We start from the raw sequence: 15,935 nt of genomic DNA, 5'->3' as shown, positions 1-15,935 counted from the left end.
ACTTGGAAAGTCAAAGTTGTGCTACAAAATCATACTTGACAGAAAGAGAATACAACTAATCCGTCAAGTCTCTCTAATGATCATTGCCTCAAACATCAGATTTTCCAATGACTTGGAAATGCCATCTAAGTCATTGTATAGATTATATTTTTGTTTTTCGTACCAACTACAGGACTGCGTACTCAACCATTGACCTTTGAACTGTATGCCAAGTCTTGTTTACAAGGGCACGCCACTCTGAGAAGAACAAAAACTCGTTTTCTTTCTTTGGTTGCTTCCTTCTCCCAGTCTTTATTTTTCGCAGGGGCAGTAGGAAAGCAGAAGAACTCGGAGGGCAGGACTTGGGGTCTCCTCCGAGCTTGACTTGAGTAATGGATGCTTCTAAATCATATTTTTCTATATACGGTGCTTATGTGACATGTTTGTGATAAGACTAAATGTGGTCATCATTGAAAGTATATTTAAAGGCACTAAACCTCTCACAGTTCCTTGTCCTCCAAGGCATGGTTTCTTTCACCTGCTACAAATCCTTCAAACCTTCTTACTTGCCATCCATGTCCGCATTAAGGGAGCTTCAACACCATTCATTGCCATTTGTTTTACCCTTTTAATCCTTCAAACCTTTATATTATATATATATAATCTTCGAAGGACACTTCATATATAAACCCCCTCTGGAGGTGCGGTCTCCAAGCCTTCATCTTCCTCTGTTCAGCAAGCAATGGTTTCGTCGTCCTCGATCCGATTCATCGAGGCCGCCCTAGAGGCTACCGGCGACAGAGCCCTTTCCTACGTCCACCATGGCCTAAAGTGGCTCATCCGCGATGACCTCCTCTCCCTGTTCGACGATTTCCGGACCCTCTCCCCGGGGTCCGACACCTTAACCCATAACGACGGCACCACCGTCCACCTCCTCTACGCTCATGGCGTCTTGCCCGTATCCTCGTCCCTGCCGCCCGTCCTCCTCACCATATGGTTGCACCAAGCATACCCCTTCGTGGCACCCATCGTGTACGTGTTCCCCGCGACCGGCGAGCAGATGGTGGTACACGATCACCCTTTTATCGCTCCCTCCGGTTCTGCTGTCCTGCCCTACCTCCAGACATGGCAGTATCCAAAGTCCAACCTCTCCGATCTTGCGCGCAACCTCGTCAAGGTCTTCAGAATTTGCCACCCCTACGGCTTCATCCCTACCTCGCCCGGCCGCACCGATGCTTCTCTTGCATCCAAGAGGGAGGCGATCGACCGGTTGGTAGCTGCACTCCACTACGACGTGAAGCGATTCCAGGCTCAAATCGAGGAGGACATGAAGCAATTGTGTAGCAGGCAAGCTACGCTGCGCGAGCGAACTGACATGATCGACCGGGCACTGGGAGACCTGGAACTCGAGCGGCTGAGGTCGAAGGAGGTCGCGAAGCAGATGGTGGATAACGCGGACGTGCTGTCGAATTGGCTGCAATCGCATGGTACCGAGTCTTGTTTGTACATGGACGAGGTAGAAGGATTCGAGGCGGCCGACGAGACCGACCGATGCTTGCTGGACAACGAAGCCGCGGCGCAGGCCATCGACGACGCGGTGGAGGTTCTTGGTGAAGCACTAGCGGCGGGATCCGTAACCTTCGCAAACTACATCAAGCAGGTGAGATGTTTGGCGAGGGAGCAGTTCTTCCACAGGGCGATGGTCACAAAAATCCAGCGGTCCAATGAAAGTTCATCAGAGCGAGCAATTTGCTAATTGATTTCTATTTCTTTTCTTTTCTTTTCTTTTTTTTTTGTGCCGAAGCTTAAAGGATTCGTTCAATTTCTATTTGGATATTTGTATCTCGTTATCGGATAAATGTCTTCCACAAACATGCAACGATGTTTTTCGTTGCGTTGACTTTGAAGATTTCCAAAGCTCATGCACATGCTCCATAATCTCAAGTCTCCGAGTAGAAAATTCCATACCCGATGACCAACCGGCCACCTTTGCAAGTCAACTGAATATATTTATTAAAAGAATATATATATATATATATATATATATATTAATGGTACTCACATCATCCTATAAATTTTTTATATCTAAAATATTTTTTCTAATAATAAAAATACTTAATGATAAAAATAAAAATAAAATGTGAATTTACTTGATAAAAGATCAAATAAATATGAAATAATAATTTTATATTTCTTAAAGACTCTGATCACTCATGATGATATATGTGTATGATTTTATCTCGATCTTTTTATCACGTTTAAATCATGTCAATATTATAGAATCTCATATGATAAATTTAATTAAAAAACTTGATAGCTATAGAACTTATTCAGTCTTTCTCACTTGATAAGATGGGTATATGATCAAATTCTAGTTTTACTATTTATGCTTAGAATATCCAGATTTAATAACTTCTTTACAACGAGCAAGAATTTTTATGATTCCTTTATATCCTAATTATTTTATTTGCTTTAAGTCCTAGCCAATCCAATTAGGATAGAGGGAATGGAAATATCAGAGAAAAATCTTAAAATTAATGTTTTATCGACGTCGATACATTTGGTGCATGTCGAACTCGAGCTTGACCCGGACATGTAATTGGGTTCAAATTGAGCCTTTCTTTTTTGGTTCGAACTCCAACCGTATATATAATATATATTTTTTCCAATAATATATTTCTCAAAAAAGAAAATGAGTCACAGCCCTTACGTGAGTGCCGAGATCGCCGCCGCGGGTTCATTCCCCTGCCTCGCTGAGTTGCTGCCCCACCCTGGCGGCGCAGCCTCCGGTGTCGGCCATCCCCTACCCTTCCACCGACTCCCCGCTTCCGATCGCTTGTCGTTTCGGTTTCGATGGAGTGAATCGCGAGTAGGTGGAAAGCCATTTGGCGCGCATGTACTCCGGCCTCCGCCACGGCGGGACATGGAGACCCTTCTTCTTCAGGCTCTTCCGCGCCGCCTGCGACACGACGGCCACGATCTTGTTCACCCGGTCCTCCTCCCCGACGAAGACGGATGGCAGGGATTGGAGCACCTCACGGTACCTCTTCGTGGACCGCGCGATCTCGAACTCCGACCGGAAGTCCACGTCCACCAGAAGCCGCTCGCCGCCGCCGACGATCACATCGATGTACTGATACTCTCCTGTCAATGGACCCAATACCATCAACCAATCGATCGAGAATTAAAGGCGAACCCAGAGAGAGATGGGAGGCAGAGAGCAGAATTCTACCGGCTGCAACTGACGAGGTTTTCTTCCAGCGAGATTTGCAGATGGATGCATCGTAGCCCAGGGATCGAAGGCCCGCGGTGACAGCTTTGATGTACTCCTCTTTTCTCTTGCAATTCCTGCTCTTCTCCATGAGGTTCGATGCATCTGCCAAGAGCTTTATCTCCGTCTGACTCGTGCAGAGCACCAAACCCTGTCAGAACGCAACAAAAAAAAAAAAATCCCATTTTTATGGTGTTTTTAGACGAATGGATGGACGAGAACGGATTAGGTTGCCTTAACGGCCTCCGCGGCGTCCCGGGCGTCGGCGGATGCGATGGTGGGTTCTGCAGCGAGGTCGTCGTCGGGAGGGTTCCTCGTGTTGTTGCTTTCCCCCTCCATGTAGTTCCGGACCATCCTGTCGAGAGAAACGGAGCTCAGCTCCAAGTCGGCCCAGGAATCGAGTCTCTCCTCCGGAGAGATCCGGGGCGCGCTGGCGAATTGCCTCTCGAAGAGGCGCTTCAACATCGACTTGCCCGCCGGCTTCGCCTGATCGCTTCGGACCATCCCTTTCCGATCGATCGGTTGTGTCTCCAGACTCTCTCCTTCCTCTTCCGATTTCGAACCGTAATCTCCAAAGCACCAGGCAGAGGCAAAAATGGCGGAATCGGAGAAGCTACAGAACAGCTAACTACAGAGGCGGAACAAAACCGGATGAAGAGAAGGCAGAAAACAAAGATCGGGAGCTCATTCGATCCAAAAGCTAAAGCAAAACACAACGACTAGGAATCATTCGACTCTACACACGGCACGGCTTCCGGTTTCATTCAACAAGCATGGGATTGCTTCCGACAGCCGCACCAAGCGAATCGGGGAGGGTTTCACGAGAGAGAGGGGAAAGAAGAACGAATCGTACCGCGATGGTCCGGTAGGCGGCGATCGATGCGTCCAACTGTGGATCACTCGGAGGCAGCGTTGGCGATCAGAGGAGCGGAGCCTCGGTGCGGACGAGGCGGCGGTCGGGGTTTTAAAGGGCAAATGGAGAAGCAGGGGCTGATGAGATGGAAAATCCTGCTTACGTGTCTTTCCTACTAGGTGAGACTTATCCATAACGGTGCTCGATCGATTCTTCTTGCCGCGCTTTGTAGAGTACCCATCTCTCTACCGGTTCATTGATTGACCACGTCTTTACGGGTCCCGCAGCATTGAGGTCGGTAGCGACGACGCGCATTGACGCGATTCTTGGAGACAAAGTTCGTTTACATCAATACCGAAACGTGTCTCTGGTTCGACGGCATCGTGACTTAACCGGCGGCGCCGTAATTTCTCTGATGAGACGCCCGAGCTTACGGGTTCCAGTTTTTTTTATCATTCACAATCCCTCTATTATTCCTAATTTAAAAATAATAATAAAATAATATTTTTAATATTTACTTTCCCTCTAATTTTAATTTTAATTTACCTGTGCACCCATACTCGTTGCCACCACCGATGCTACTTGCGTTCAACTCATACTCGTTGCCCCTTAGTCATCGTTTATGGCTCCTCAGATCATCCTATGATGGATTTAACTAGGTTTATGCCCCTTTACACCCAGGCCTCCATCGACCTTAGGCCGGCCGAGTGATGCACGGTTCCAGATAACGAGGGTGAGCTTGTTTTAGTTTTGGTCGTTGTTTCGAAAGAAATATCTACAAGGTTTGGAGATCCTAGAAATATTCTTGTTGGAAATTCAAGTGTTCGTTGGGGTGTAGAGAGAGAGAGAGAGAGAGAGAGAGAGAGAGAGAGAGAGAGAGAGGCATTGCGGCGATGACTGAGTTGACCTATTATCATCTCCCGTTGCCGGAGATGAGTTTCCCGAAGGATGAGGATGGTGATCCTATGTCGATCGATGAGGGGCCTGAGCCGGCCGAGACATTCCTCCCTCTTGAGGTCTCCTCTGCAGTTCCAGGAGATCATAAGGACGGGAATTGTTGTGTGTGCGGAGGGGGGGGGAAAGGAAGTACTTTGCATCAGAGGAACTAGCCAAAAAGAGTAGTGTTATGGTTCTACCTTAGATTCCTGGTTTTCCTCTCAGGATTTAGGAATGGTAATGGTAGATAGGGGCTTCCCTGAGCTTTGGGCTTGCCAGATTCGGGACTCGGCTTGTGCGTGATCCTGACCAGTCCGGGTCTTCTTCTTCCTAGAGAAACCGACCATCGTCTCTGGGGTTGTTGTCAGCCGCCTTTCTGAAAGCATACCCGATCGAATGAAACCTGAAATATATATATCTCACATTGAATTCATAATTCGTTAGAATGGACATCAAAAGATTTGTACTTCAAATCGACATCATAAGATCTGTACTCGATCGAAACAAGATTACCTGTTTCTAATAGAAAAATGGCATCTGTGTTGTATACATATCGGATAGCTGTCGTACAAATTCTATGATGCTTAAATGTCATTTCCATACATAATGATAGATCATATCATATAAAACAAAAGAGAAATCAACATTGTAGTTATCTGCACTCTTCGTGTGTGTGATAATAGGTCAACATATTGACCTCCATCCACAAATTCCTTCGGGAGAGACTTCATATTTAAACGTCGGTATAGAAACGTTTTTAGAGTACATTGAAGAGAGAACCACAACATGCCTCAACTCCCCATGTCAGTAAAGATGGGGTTTGCTTCGAGTTGATCTACAAGCTTTTCCATGATATCACTAACAACAACGTGGAATGCATCTCTTGTCAATTCTCCGGCGATCACTTCTTCCTTGATCTCTGAGAAGATTTGGTCGTAGAGAAGCACTACTGCTTCGTTAGACTCAGCTGGAGGGAGGCCTAGTATGGATCCTTTTGCCTTGAGGAGACCCTGCAATCGCTCCATGTTTCCCTCTCCATGACCGCGAGCATTCCAATCTCCAAACATGCTCTCCATCTCATCATCGAGGAGCTCCTTATGTTCTAACAACTGCAAACAAACAGAAATGTTAAGCATACTTTGCTGGGAAGTAGACAAACTTGATAACTAAGAGATGGAGTTAGGCATCAAGAAAAGTATTAATTTGTTATCTCTGATAGGTATCTCCTCATCAACTTTGGTATTTTTCCGAATCCAAAATTTTTTGTCAGTTCTTTAAGAGAAGTGCACAACAAATCAAAAGAACACCGTATTTTATGCGAAACTAACAATCCTCAGAACTATGAATCTTCTCAAGCTTGATGGCAAATAATTCCTTATTCAGCATCAGATTTTATTGCGCTGTTTTCTATTTATTTTTATCATTGAAGCTATCTGATCGACCAGGGAATTGATAGTTTTTCTCATTTCATGATCTACAAAGAATTACTGACATCTAACATGGGAAATTAATATGAAAATAATCTCATACCTTTTTTATCTTAGAGCCATTAACAACCTTCAAATTTTGGATAACTACAATAGGCTTTTCAGCCAAACCGTCTGCAAGATCTTGCAGAATGAGCTGAAGTAATTGTGCGAATTGTGCCTGGCCCAGCTGTTGTTCTCCTTCTGCTCCATGTTTCCTTAATATGTTACTAAAAAGATCACTGTGTTCTGTATACATCACAAAATAGAACATCATGTACTTGAAAATATTGTCCTTTCGAGAATAGTATGAAAAACAGAACATTGATTTACCTGTAGATCAAAGTGAGGTTGTTTCAGCATAACACAGTGATACATGCAGCAGCGATATAGGCGTATGGCTATTGAATACGCAAAGAGGTCCCAGCAAAAGAGTGGCAAATGACATTGTTATCATGGCTTATTATGGTTTCATGAAAACCATTAAATAAAAAAGTGACCCACATCCATAAATGGCAAGACAATGAAAGCTATTTGACACAAAATTAAAAGGATCGCACAATGGAGTCAAGAGGAAAAAATTTCATTCTGTCCTTTATGATGGCTCTTTTTTGATGGTACATGAAGATAAGAGGAATCTAATCTGAAAGCTTATTGTTCCTGATATAATTTGTGACCCAACCAAAAATCAGGTTAGAATTTACCTGTCTATATTAAGTAGGAGAAGCGCAAATTTGATTTTGATGTGCTATATATTATTGATTATGAAGAACAAAAGTTGTGAGTTTTCACCTATTTTCAATCCAAGTGTGCAATTCAGATTATGAAAAAGAACTGTAAATAAAAGGAATCTTATCTGTCTTGCATGTGCTTAGCTTCTTTAGATATGAAAATGACACATTACTGAAAATAATTGATTGTGTAACGCTAGTCATAGTATTTTCGTGCCTCAACCTGTGGAAGTACTTAAACAAATTTAATATAGAAAAGCATTCATTTGTGTGATAAACAAAAAAAGATCCATGATACAGGATCAAAAGTTTTATATGATACAATATGCAAAATTACAATGAAATTTTCTCATAGACTATGCTTGGAAAGATATTTGATGAAACAACAATAAAACTGCAAGCTGTTTTAAACCATGAAAGATTGACAAACTGAAGAAAGAATAAGTTTATGAGTGACCTTATAAATACTATAGGAATACAAAACCTATACAATGAGTGTCAAGAAATTGTACTTGAATTGTCTTCACACAAAAAGTAGAAGATTATGGAAGAGGACAGCATAATGGCAATGAATGAGCAGGACAGTATATACCAACAGGTTCTGGTTTCTAAGATATAGGAGGTAAACCAATTTTGGGAGGTGTTTCTTTAAATCTATAATTGCCATGTCATAATTCATTTAAAAAAAAAAACATAGATGACCAAAATGAGAACATTCAAGCGAGAATTTGACTCTTTTTGTAGGATATATATACTCATATGCTTTACTGTAATTATGATTTTCATGTGGTCATGCACTATGTAATATGATTATTTGCAAATGAAATATGTTGTACATTGAAAGACCAACCTGAAAATGTAGGAACCCCCATTTCCACCCCCATAAGAACAAGAGCATCTTGAATCTTCTTTTTGCTGAGTTTTCCTCTGTCGTCTACATCCAGATCGGTAAAAAGATTCTCCGCCAACATAGCAAAATCATCTTCATCGTCTAGAAAAACTCGTAGAGCACTTCCATCCAATACCAAAATAGCAAGAGGATCATCTGAAAGGTTTAAAGAGATCCAGTTATAGTCAACGAAACTGAATGGCAAGAGCACAAAGAGTGCTAAATCTTGTATATAACTTCAGAAGAAATTTCTGAAGCATCTGTAAAGCACACTTGTATAAGTTATAGTTTCTGTGTGGTTGTCAAAAATAAGGAAAATAAAGACAATTATAGACTTGGTACCTCGAAATATCAATGCAGAAAGACATGCTTGGCGCAGATTTAGTCATTACATTTCTCTTCCTTCCTCTATTTGCATACTCAATTTGTTGTAGTGGAGCAAATATTGCCTTAGTTGCACGATTTCGATTTAAAGATGAAGGATCCGACGATGTAGAAAACCATGCATGACAAATCATAGTAGATTACAAGGTCGGTTCGAAGTGAAATTTGACAGGAAAGCTTCTGGCAATGCTATGCAAAATTTATTTCTGTTTCATACAGGAAAGCATAAAAGAAGTTTATCCAAATTGATGGATCAATGTAAACTTAACAAAACAAAACAAAGAAAATAAAATAAAAGAGGGGAAAGATTTTTTCCACATAAAAATATTCTAATTGCAAAACATAAAAATTGATGCACCACTGGAACAAGAAGATGAGGCCAGAAGTTAAAGAAAAGGCACAGTTCATCCTAAAGGTCTGCTCCCTCATAATGCGCACCAACTCCACTCCCATTGTTCTCGGTTTCTAAAATTGATCAAACCCTTTCAAAGATTATGTTAATCAGCACAAGATTGCCTTTGTCTTGCGTTGTACTTTTGTTTAATTTCTACATTGAAAGCATCACCAACAAAGGAGCTTCTTTTCAACTGCCCTTCATCATCCAGCGAACCCTTCCATCTAAATCTAACGATCAAGACAGTAACAAATCTACAGCCATCGATGTATTGCAACAACTTTCAAGAAATCCATAAAACCACCGAGGAAGACAAACCCTTCGTATGTCTGCCGCCGATCATCGTCCATTGTGGTGAAAACAACACAAATTCGAGAAGCCGACAGCTTAATTGCCCTAAGTAAACATGATAAGAGGACCAAAAGTGATGCACGGAAGAGCAGAGATCTTTAGCGGGAAACTCGACCTGCTAGATCATCGGCGAGTGCGAGGAGATACTCGTGGACCTTCCGCTTCACGGAGTCGGCGTCGATGACCTCCTCCTCGAAGGATCGGGCGTCGCCTCCGGCCAACCGCCGTAAGGCAGCGGATCGGAGGGGATCCGGCAAGGAGAGGCCGAAGAGGCGAGCGGCGACCTCGGATTCGGCGTGCTGGAGGAGACGGGCGCCAGAAACGGCGCCGTCAGGGAGCGGGAGACGGAGATCGTCGGCCCGCAGTGTGCTTCCGTCGACGACCGTTAGTCCTCCGTTGGCCATTTCAGCGCGTAGGAAGGGAAGCGCAGGACGAGTCTGCGAGCGCTGAGCTTGGTGTACTTAAAACGCCAAGTTGGACTCGGTCAACCCAACACCACCAAATCTATTCTACATTTTCTTTTCGATCTTAGCTATTAGAGGTTTTTGGGCTCCCATCAAGGGCTTGATTGGGCTCAATTGACGGTCCACGTAAGGGTTCTTGTACATCAGTTCCTCGGTGGGTGGTTAAAGCCACAGCAGTCACTGATTGCATCCATGATCAGGATTCACCCATCGATGGAGCTTCAGACGCCACATTCGGCACCGTCTATGTGAGCTGAAAGTTATCATGGCAGGCAACACGTACCTTCTCCATCTCTTCAACATCATGGCTCACCTACTGAAGCTATCAAACGACTAAAGATGTGCTTCCTTCTTCTTCGGTGAATGAATACGAGACGCAGCCTTGCGGTTTAGATCTTTGTTTATTGCAAGTGCAGGAAGGACAAGAAGGCCATTTTCTTCTCCCTCTGGGCGTAGTAGTAGGTGGGTGGCAATCATGTGGCAGATGGAATCAGATACGGCCTTTGTTTTCTGCTGCCCTTTGGTGGGGGAATTGATTGCCTGCACCGATGGGATGGAACAGCGCCACTCCCTCACTCTCTCTCTCTCTCTCTCTCCAGTGCCTGTTCACGGGGACTGGCCCAGTGGTCAAAGAGTCCATTTGCGTGGTCTCTCTCTCTCTCTCTCTCTCACACACACACACAACACGGGGTCAGAGAAGCACGACGTTGACCCGTCGCTCTCGGCGTGCCTCAGCCTGCGGCGAATGACGACGCTTCGGAAGATAAAAGAAAGGGAAAAAGACACGGCGAAAGGGCCGCTGCGATCCAAGTCACGCGCGCAGTGGGACCACCGTGGACGGCTCCGGAAACTGACACGGCAGCGCGAGCCCCACGAGCTTGGGCGTGACGTCATGGCCTCGCTGCCGCCGTCAGTCGGTCCGCCATCTCTCCCTCGCGGCCAAAAAGTGGGTTCGCATGCTTACGTCTCGTCCTAAGCCATCACGTATATACTCCGTTCGGGTGTGGAGGCTCCTCATTTTCCTCGCCGTCTCATGCACAAACTAATAGATCGAATCATGAGGGGTTGCATTCGTTTTCCTCACGCACAACATTCCTCTCACGGAGTTGCTGGGTTTATGCAACAAGAAGAAAAGACTCGCACACACGCATGGTGAGATGACAGAGGGGAAGATGGGATATACGTACCTTGATCCAAGAGAGAGATGGACAGGACCACAGACGTGAAGGCTGTGATGATGAAGATATGATGGGAGCGAGCGTGCATGAAAAGGGGTGCGACGGGCACGAATCTCTGCGGAGAGGAAGAAGGGGTGGCGTGCCCGCGGAAGCTACACCCTTGACCATACAGCAGCCTCCCGCAAACTCCAAAACCCTGCCGGGCGAGGGCTCCGGCCACTGGGTCATGCGGCAGGGCGTCACATGCCATTTGAGTACCATGCAAAAGAGTTCCACAGGGAAGATATGGAGAAAGGTAGAAGGAAGGAATGGTTCTGTCATTCCTCACATCGAGACCTGCCCTCTTACTTACGTCTTCTCCATTCTCACGTGAATCTCTCTCAGTGCCCTCTCTCTCTCCTTCTCTTCTCACATGAAGCGAAGCAAAGCAAAGGATCTAGCTGGCTAGAGATGGTACTGTGGGTTTGTCGATTATGACTGCACACTGTGCAACATATGAAGAATGACAAATCTACTGTGTCCTTTTTCTCATGGAAACTCTATATTTCTGAAGCTTGGATATGTTAGATTCTAAGGTCCCGATAGGAAATGGTGCCCAGAGATTCTGGCAGTGTACAACCGAGGAGAAGCGTGACAATTCGTAAGGATTTAGGGTTTCTTTGCTGCATACTTCAACCCATCCGCATAAAAATGTGTGTCGAGAGTGGCGTAACAGTCATTTGCCTCTCTACTCTCCAATGGCGTTGCGTACTAAGATTCTATTAGGATGACAACAAGGAGGAACTTTTAGTGTCGTCGTCGTGTGTGAATTGCCAAGAAAACAACGTCTTTGCTTAAACTAATGCTCCTTCGCCTATTTACATTGCACTCTATGGCCCATTTACATTGGAACTCCACCCCTATAGAGTTTTGATCGTAACAAATGAGCTATGTTATGAGCATCATACTACAATGGATTGACACTGTAAACCTCCGCAATCGTAAGGAGCTGCCTTAATTTTGCTAGTGTGGAAAGTAAAAAACCTAGAACAAGTTGGACGTAAGAAAATCAAAAGTACTTTTGGTTTTAGTTTTGACTAGTGGTTTGGGATCGACAAGCTAAAACGGTCCATTATCTCACTAATTTGATTACAATAAATGATATTATTATCAGGTTAATTAATTTGGAGAACGGTAATAGATTGAAATAGGAATGAACTACTCTAATCGTAAACGTAGGATTTGATGAGCGTATTATTATTAATTTGAGTTTAGATATTCTAAATCAAAGGTTTGTGGAGACAAAGAATTCCGCAACTATCAGGCCCAACCAAACCAAGCACGTCCATTTCTGCTTCGGATCCGATCTAAGAATGAATCTACAACTACAGATTCCAGCGGGAAGGCAAATCTAGTCTCATCTTCCAGATAAAGAAAACGAATGCTAGGCATAGACATTGGATCTGAAGCAGACTCCACAAATTAGAAAATGAGTAGTCAACACGTGATCTATCCCTCTCCTCAATGACAACCTTGTCCGAGACGCATAATGAAGCTTAAGAAGCTGCATCAGAACCTCAGCTTGTATGAGGCTTTGTTTTCCTTTTCTATGCCTGTCACCAATGCATGTCGAGACAGACAGCATCTCCGAGACGTGACTTGGCTTTCTTATCAACACTGTTGCTATTTCTTTGGTTCCCTTCATCATCCAAAAAAATGCCATGTTCCACCCAATCATTTACTCGTCACTGTGGCAATCATGTGATCATCATCGAGGGTCTATTGGTTTGGTCAGTGGGAGGGCCCCTCCGGACTACGCAACTGTGTACCAGAGGAACAGGGGTTAGGGAGCGGGTGGGGGGCCCAGTACACTGTAGTAGCTGAGGGAGTCGAGACAAGGAAGACTCCTCAGAGGCAGCAGTGAGAGCCTCCTCCTCAGGGGGAAAACAATGCCGGAAAGCATTCCCAACGCAAACTGGGATTTCAGGAATTCTCTCTCTCTCTCTCTCTCTCTCTCTTTCTCTCTCCCCCAAGGTCAAAAAGAGAAAAAGACAGCACAAAATGCTAACAGAGAAGGGCCACCACGAGGAGACAGACGAGGGCAGCATTGACATCGACATGGAGGATAACTACTGCTCTCTTGTATCCTTCTCCAAGCGAGACAAAGAAGATCCTATGCAGAATTTGTCATGTACAGAGAGTAGGACAGCAGGTTTTAAGCTCTCATCTCTCTCTCTCTCTCTATCTCTCTCTAGGGAGCCACAGCACCAAAACACCATGAAGGGCAGCCACCATGTGGCTTCCTTGCTCACGTGCAGTCGCATTGGTATCATCAGCAAGTGGTGGGCTTAGAGACCAACATCTTTGCTCTCTGAGAGGCGTGTCCATCTTGCAGATACATCGAGAGCAGTCTTGATGGCATCGACGCTGGCGCCAAGAAGACCTTTCCCTGAAAAGCCTACAAAGTAGATGCCCTTCTCTCCATTAGGGAACGAGTGCTCCGGCTTGCCTTCCGCTGTGAGAACACCAGCCTCCTACAAGGCGAAACAAACATTCGCATGAGACAGCAACACCATTTTTTCTCTGGGAAAAAGGCTACATTTAGATGACTTGTTCCGTGACAGTACAGTTCTTGTGCTCTTTCAAGTACGTCCATGGGAAAGATGTCCTTGGCTTCTTAAAGCACGACCAAAAAGATGAAACGAGTCGGGGTGGGGGGAGGGAGTGGAAAGAGGAGATTGCCTTGAGCCAGAGTGGGGCATTGCTCTTGTACCCCGTTGCGAACACCACCGCGTGGAACGCCATCTCTCCCCCGTCCACGAACTTGGCTCCGTTGCTTGTTAGTGACTCCACCTCTGATACTATCTGCCATTGTCAGCGAGAAGAGCAGCGATGTGCTATTAGAAATCACAGATGCGGCTACAGCAACACTTTGCAGCGCGCGCACCGCACACACAGCGAGAGCTGTCTATCTTTCCTATGTCAAAAACCAAATGAAATGATGACGCGTTCCGATCCAAGGAGTAAGCGAGCTTCATCAAACGATGAACCACATGAAACGATGTGTGGTGAGATCGATGGCGAGCATTCGTGATGCTCCAACGATCCACGGGGGGAAGAAGAAAACGATAAGAAGAACAAGGAATTCCAAGAAGCGTCGATGTGGGTTTTTGGTGCATTCAAGTACCTTGATACGTTCGTCTTTGATGCGCGATAGGGCTCCCACATCCAGAACGGGGGTTTTGCCGGTTGTGTTCTTGAGCTCCAGAGGGCCAACCTTTGGCCTCTTCAGACCATACTTCTCAGTGTCTCCGATCATCATCTTGGCCATGATTAACAGGAACCTATCCACCACTTTGGTTGGCAACCATCTGAGCAGCTTCATCGCCACGCCAAACGTGGAGGTCCCCAGCATCTCCCTCGGCAAAATGTGCACCTGCTTTCACAAGAAACACGTCAAATGTTGTTGAATCTCGATTCAACAGATGAAAATGCATCGGAGACCACCGAAACAATCGAAGCAGTCGAATACAAATCCATCGCTCGCGGTTGCTCAAGAAACAGAGGAAAAACAAACGTACCCCACTTCGCACTGACATGAAGGGCATTGCTCCGTGCTCGCACAGGTCCACACATATCTCCATCCCGGAATTCCCACACCCCACGACCAATACCCTCTTCCCCTCATATTCCACCCCGCTCTTGTACTCGCTCGAGTGCAACAGGCTCCCCTCGAACCCCTCCGCCCCCTTGATCTCCGGCACCACCGGCTCTGCATTCTCCCCCGTCGCCACCACCAGCCATGGCGAAAGGAACTCCACCACCTCCGGCTCCCTCGGCTCTGTCAACGTCTCGCTCGAGACCGACGACGTCGAGCGGCTCGACTCCGAGAGCGAGTCGCTGGATCGAGACGGTGACAGGGCTTGCATGGGGACGTCGGAGAGGTCGCGGCGGATCGCCGTCACTCGCCAGAGGGAGACGGCTGGATCGAACCGGGCGTCCATCACGGTGCAACCGAAGAGCGGGCGGAGGGAGAAGTGGTGGGCGTAGGCGTGCAAGTATCCGAGGAAGTGGTCTTTGGAGGGGTAGGACGGGAAGTAGGCGGGGAAGGGGAGATGCGGGAGCTGGCAGAAGGGCTTGGGGAGGTGGAGGGTGAGGCGGTCGTACATGCGGTGGCTCCACAGGTCGGCGATACCGTCGGACCGCTCGAGTATAACGGAGGGCACGCAGAGGCGGCGGAGGGAAGCGGCGACGGCGAGGCCGGAGGGGCCGGCGCCGACGATAACAGGACCATGCACTATGGAGATCCTTGGCGTGGGGCTGCTCGGTGGATCCGTTGCGGGCAGAGGCGGCGGTTGCGGGGGGAGTGTCTCGGCGCTCATGACGACTCGACTCAGCTCACTGTTGCTCGTCACTTTTCGCTGCACTGTTTACAGTGGAGAAAAGCCTTACCTTCCTTTCTTCCTTCCAACGTTATGAAACCAAAAGAGAACAAAACCCAGCACACTTTGACCTCGATGTTTACCTCCGCCTCCCTCGCCCTCTAAATTTAAGAACACTTAGTGTTGGAATTAAACCTGTTTAAGTATCATAAAAGATTAATTCCATCAAAAGAAAAGTTTATTGAAAAAATAATAAGAGATTAAAAAAAATAGATTAAATATATATGAAAAGATAAATCAAATTTGTTATTGATTTTTGAAAGGATTTGAATGATTCATTTTACATATAATTAATTTAATGTATCTTTGAGGACTATATAAACCCCGTTGGGTCATTGATAGGGAAAATAATGGCGACATGATGTGCCACGACGACAGTCCCACCCGGGCATCGCGCTGCCCGATGAGGAAGGCAATAAAACTGACTAGACCCGCGCTGACGACACCCGTTGTCAAGCAGCGACTTCCGACCCCGCACACTTGACCATGGCTAGGCAGGACAACGACCGACCCCCGCCCATACCCTGCGGTGATCCGGTCCTCCACGTAACGCCAATGACTGTGTCAGACGCCATCAGAGGTACGATCCTGCTCCTACGGACAGTCACGTCAGGTAAC

The 15,935-nt window shown here is 46.0% G+C and overlaps 4 protein-coding genes across 4 annotated transcripts; 1 reads left to right on the top strand and 3 right to left on the bottom strand.

The window, feature by feature from the left end:
- The first annotated feature begins 721 nt into the window (after window positions 1-721).
- On the top strand, window positions 722-1,735 carry LOC103981467 (protein ELC-like). Its single transcript, XM_009398206.3, has one exon. The coding sequence runs from the start codon at window positions 722-724 to the stop codon at window positions 1,733-1,735; it is 1,014 nt and encodes a 337-aa protein (XP_009396481.2).
- A 771-nt stretch (window positions 1,736-2,506) lies between these two features.
- LOC135636343 (uncharacterized) lies at window positions 2,507-4,163 on the bottom strand (the record flags this gene model as incomplete). The annotated part of the gene is made up of 4 exons (XM_065148034.1): window positions 2,507-3,123; window positions 3,212-3,401; window positions 3,485-3,874; window positions 4,104-4,163. Coding segments are annotated over 4 exons (981 nt in total), but the record flags the coding sequence as incomplete, so codon positions are not given.
- A 1,392-nt stretch (window positions 4,164-5,555) lies between these two features.
- On the bottom strand, window positions 5,556-9,728 carry LOC135634819 (uncharacterized). Its single transcript, XM_065145449.1, has 4 exons — window positions 9,370-9,728; window positions 8,087-8,281; window positions 6,570-6,754; window positions 5,556-6,148 (listed from the first exon to the last, which is right to left on the bottom strand). The coding sequence occupies exons 1-4, from the start codon at window positions 9,656-9,658 to the stop codon at window positions 5,831-5,833; spliced, it is 987 nt and encodes a 328-aa protein (XP_065001521.1). The 5' UTR covers window positions 9,659-9,728; the 3' UTR covers window positions 5,556-5,830.
- A 3,389-nt stretch (window positions 9,729-13,117) lies between these two features.
- On the bottom strand, window positions 13,118-15,257 carry LOC135636342 (indole-3-pyruvate monooxygenase YUCCA8-like). The gene is made up of 5 exons (XM_065148033.1): window positions 14,811-15,257; window positions 14,457-14,699; window positions 14,063-14,311; window positions 13,618-13,740; window positions 13,118-13,409 (listed from the first exon to the last, which is right to left on the bottom strand). Exons 1-5 carry the CDS (start codon window positions 15,255-15,257, stop codon window positions 13,224-13,226), a joined length of 1,248 nt encoding a protein of 415 aa, XP_065004105.1. The 3' UTR covers window positions 13,118-13,223.
- Between the last annotated feature and the right edge of the window lie 678 nt (window positions 15,258-15,935).

Source organism: Musa acuminata, chromosome BXJ3-4, assembly GCF_036884655.1.
Source record: "Musa acuminata AAA Group cultivar baxijiao chromosome BXJ3-4, Cavendish_Baxijiao_AAA, whole genome shotgun sequence".
Classification (NCBI taxonomy): Eukaryota; Viridiplantae; Streptophyta; class Magnoliopsida; order Zingiberales; family Musaceae; genus Musa; species Musa acuminata.
This window is presented reverse-complemented; position numbering and strand designations above follow the sequence as displayed.

Excerpts from the sequence above, each read along its gene's own strand:
- LOC103981467 (XM_009398206.3), top strand. The coding sequence starts at position 722 with ATGGTTTCGTCGTCCTCGATCCGATTCATCGAGGCCGCCCTAGAGGCT.
- LOC135634819 (XM_065145449.1), bottom strand. The coding sequence starts at position 9,658 with ATGGCCAACGGAGGACTAACGGTCGTCGACGGAAGCACACTGCGGGCC. Across the intron at positions 8,282-9,369 it reads ACTCGCCGATGATCTAGCAG|ATGATCCTCTTGCTATTTTG; the intron begins GTCGAGTTTCCC and ends TAAACCTTTCAG. Across the intron at positions 6,149-6,569 it reads ATGGCTCTAAGATAAAAAAG|TTGTTAGAACATAAGGAGCT; the intron begins GTATGAGATTAT and ends GTTTGTTTGCAG.
- LOC135636342 (XM_065148033.1), bottom strand. The coding sequence starts at position 15,257 with ATGAGCGCCGAGACACTCCCCCCGCAACCGCCGCCTCTGCCCGCAACG. Across the intron at positions 13,741-14,062 it reads TCAAAGACGAACGTATCAAG|ATAGTATCAGAGGTGGAGTC; the intron begins GTACTTGAATGC and ends TGACAATGGCAG. Across the intron at positions 13,410-13,617 it reads ATGCCCCACTCTGGCTCAAG|GAGGCTGGTGTTCTCACAGC; the intron begins GCAATCTCCTCT and ends TTCGCCTTGTAG.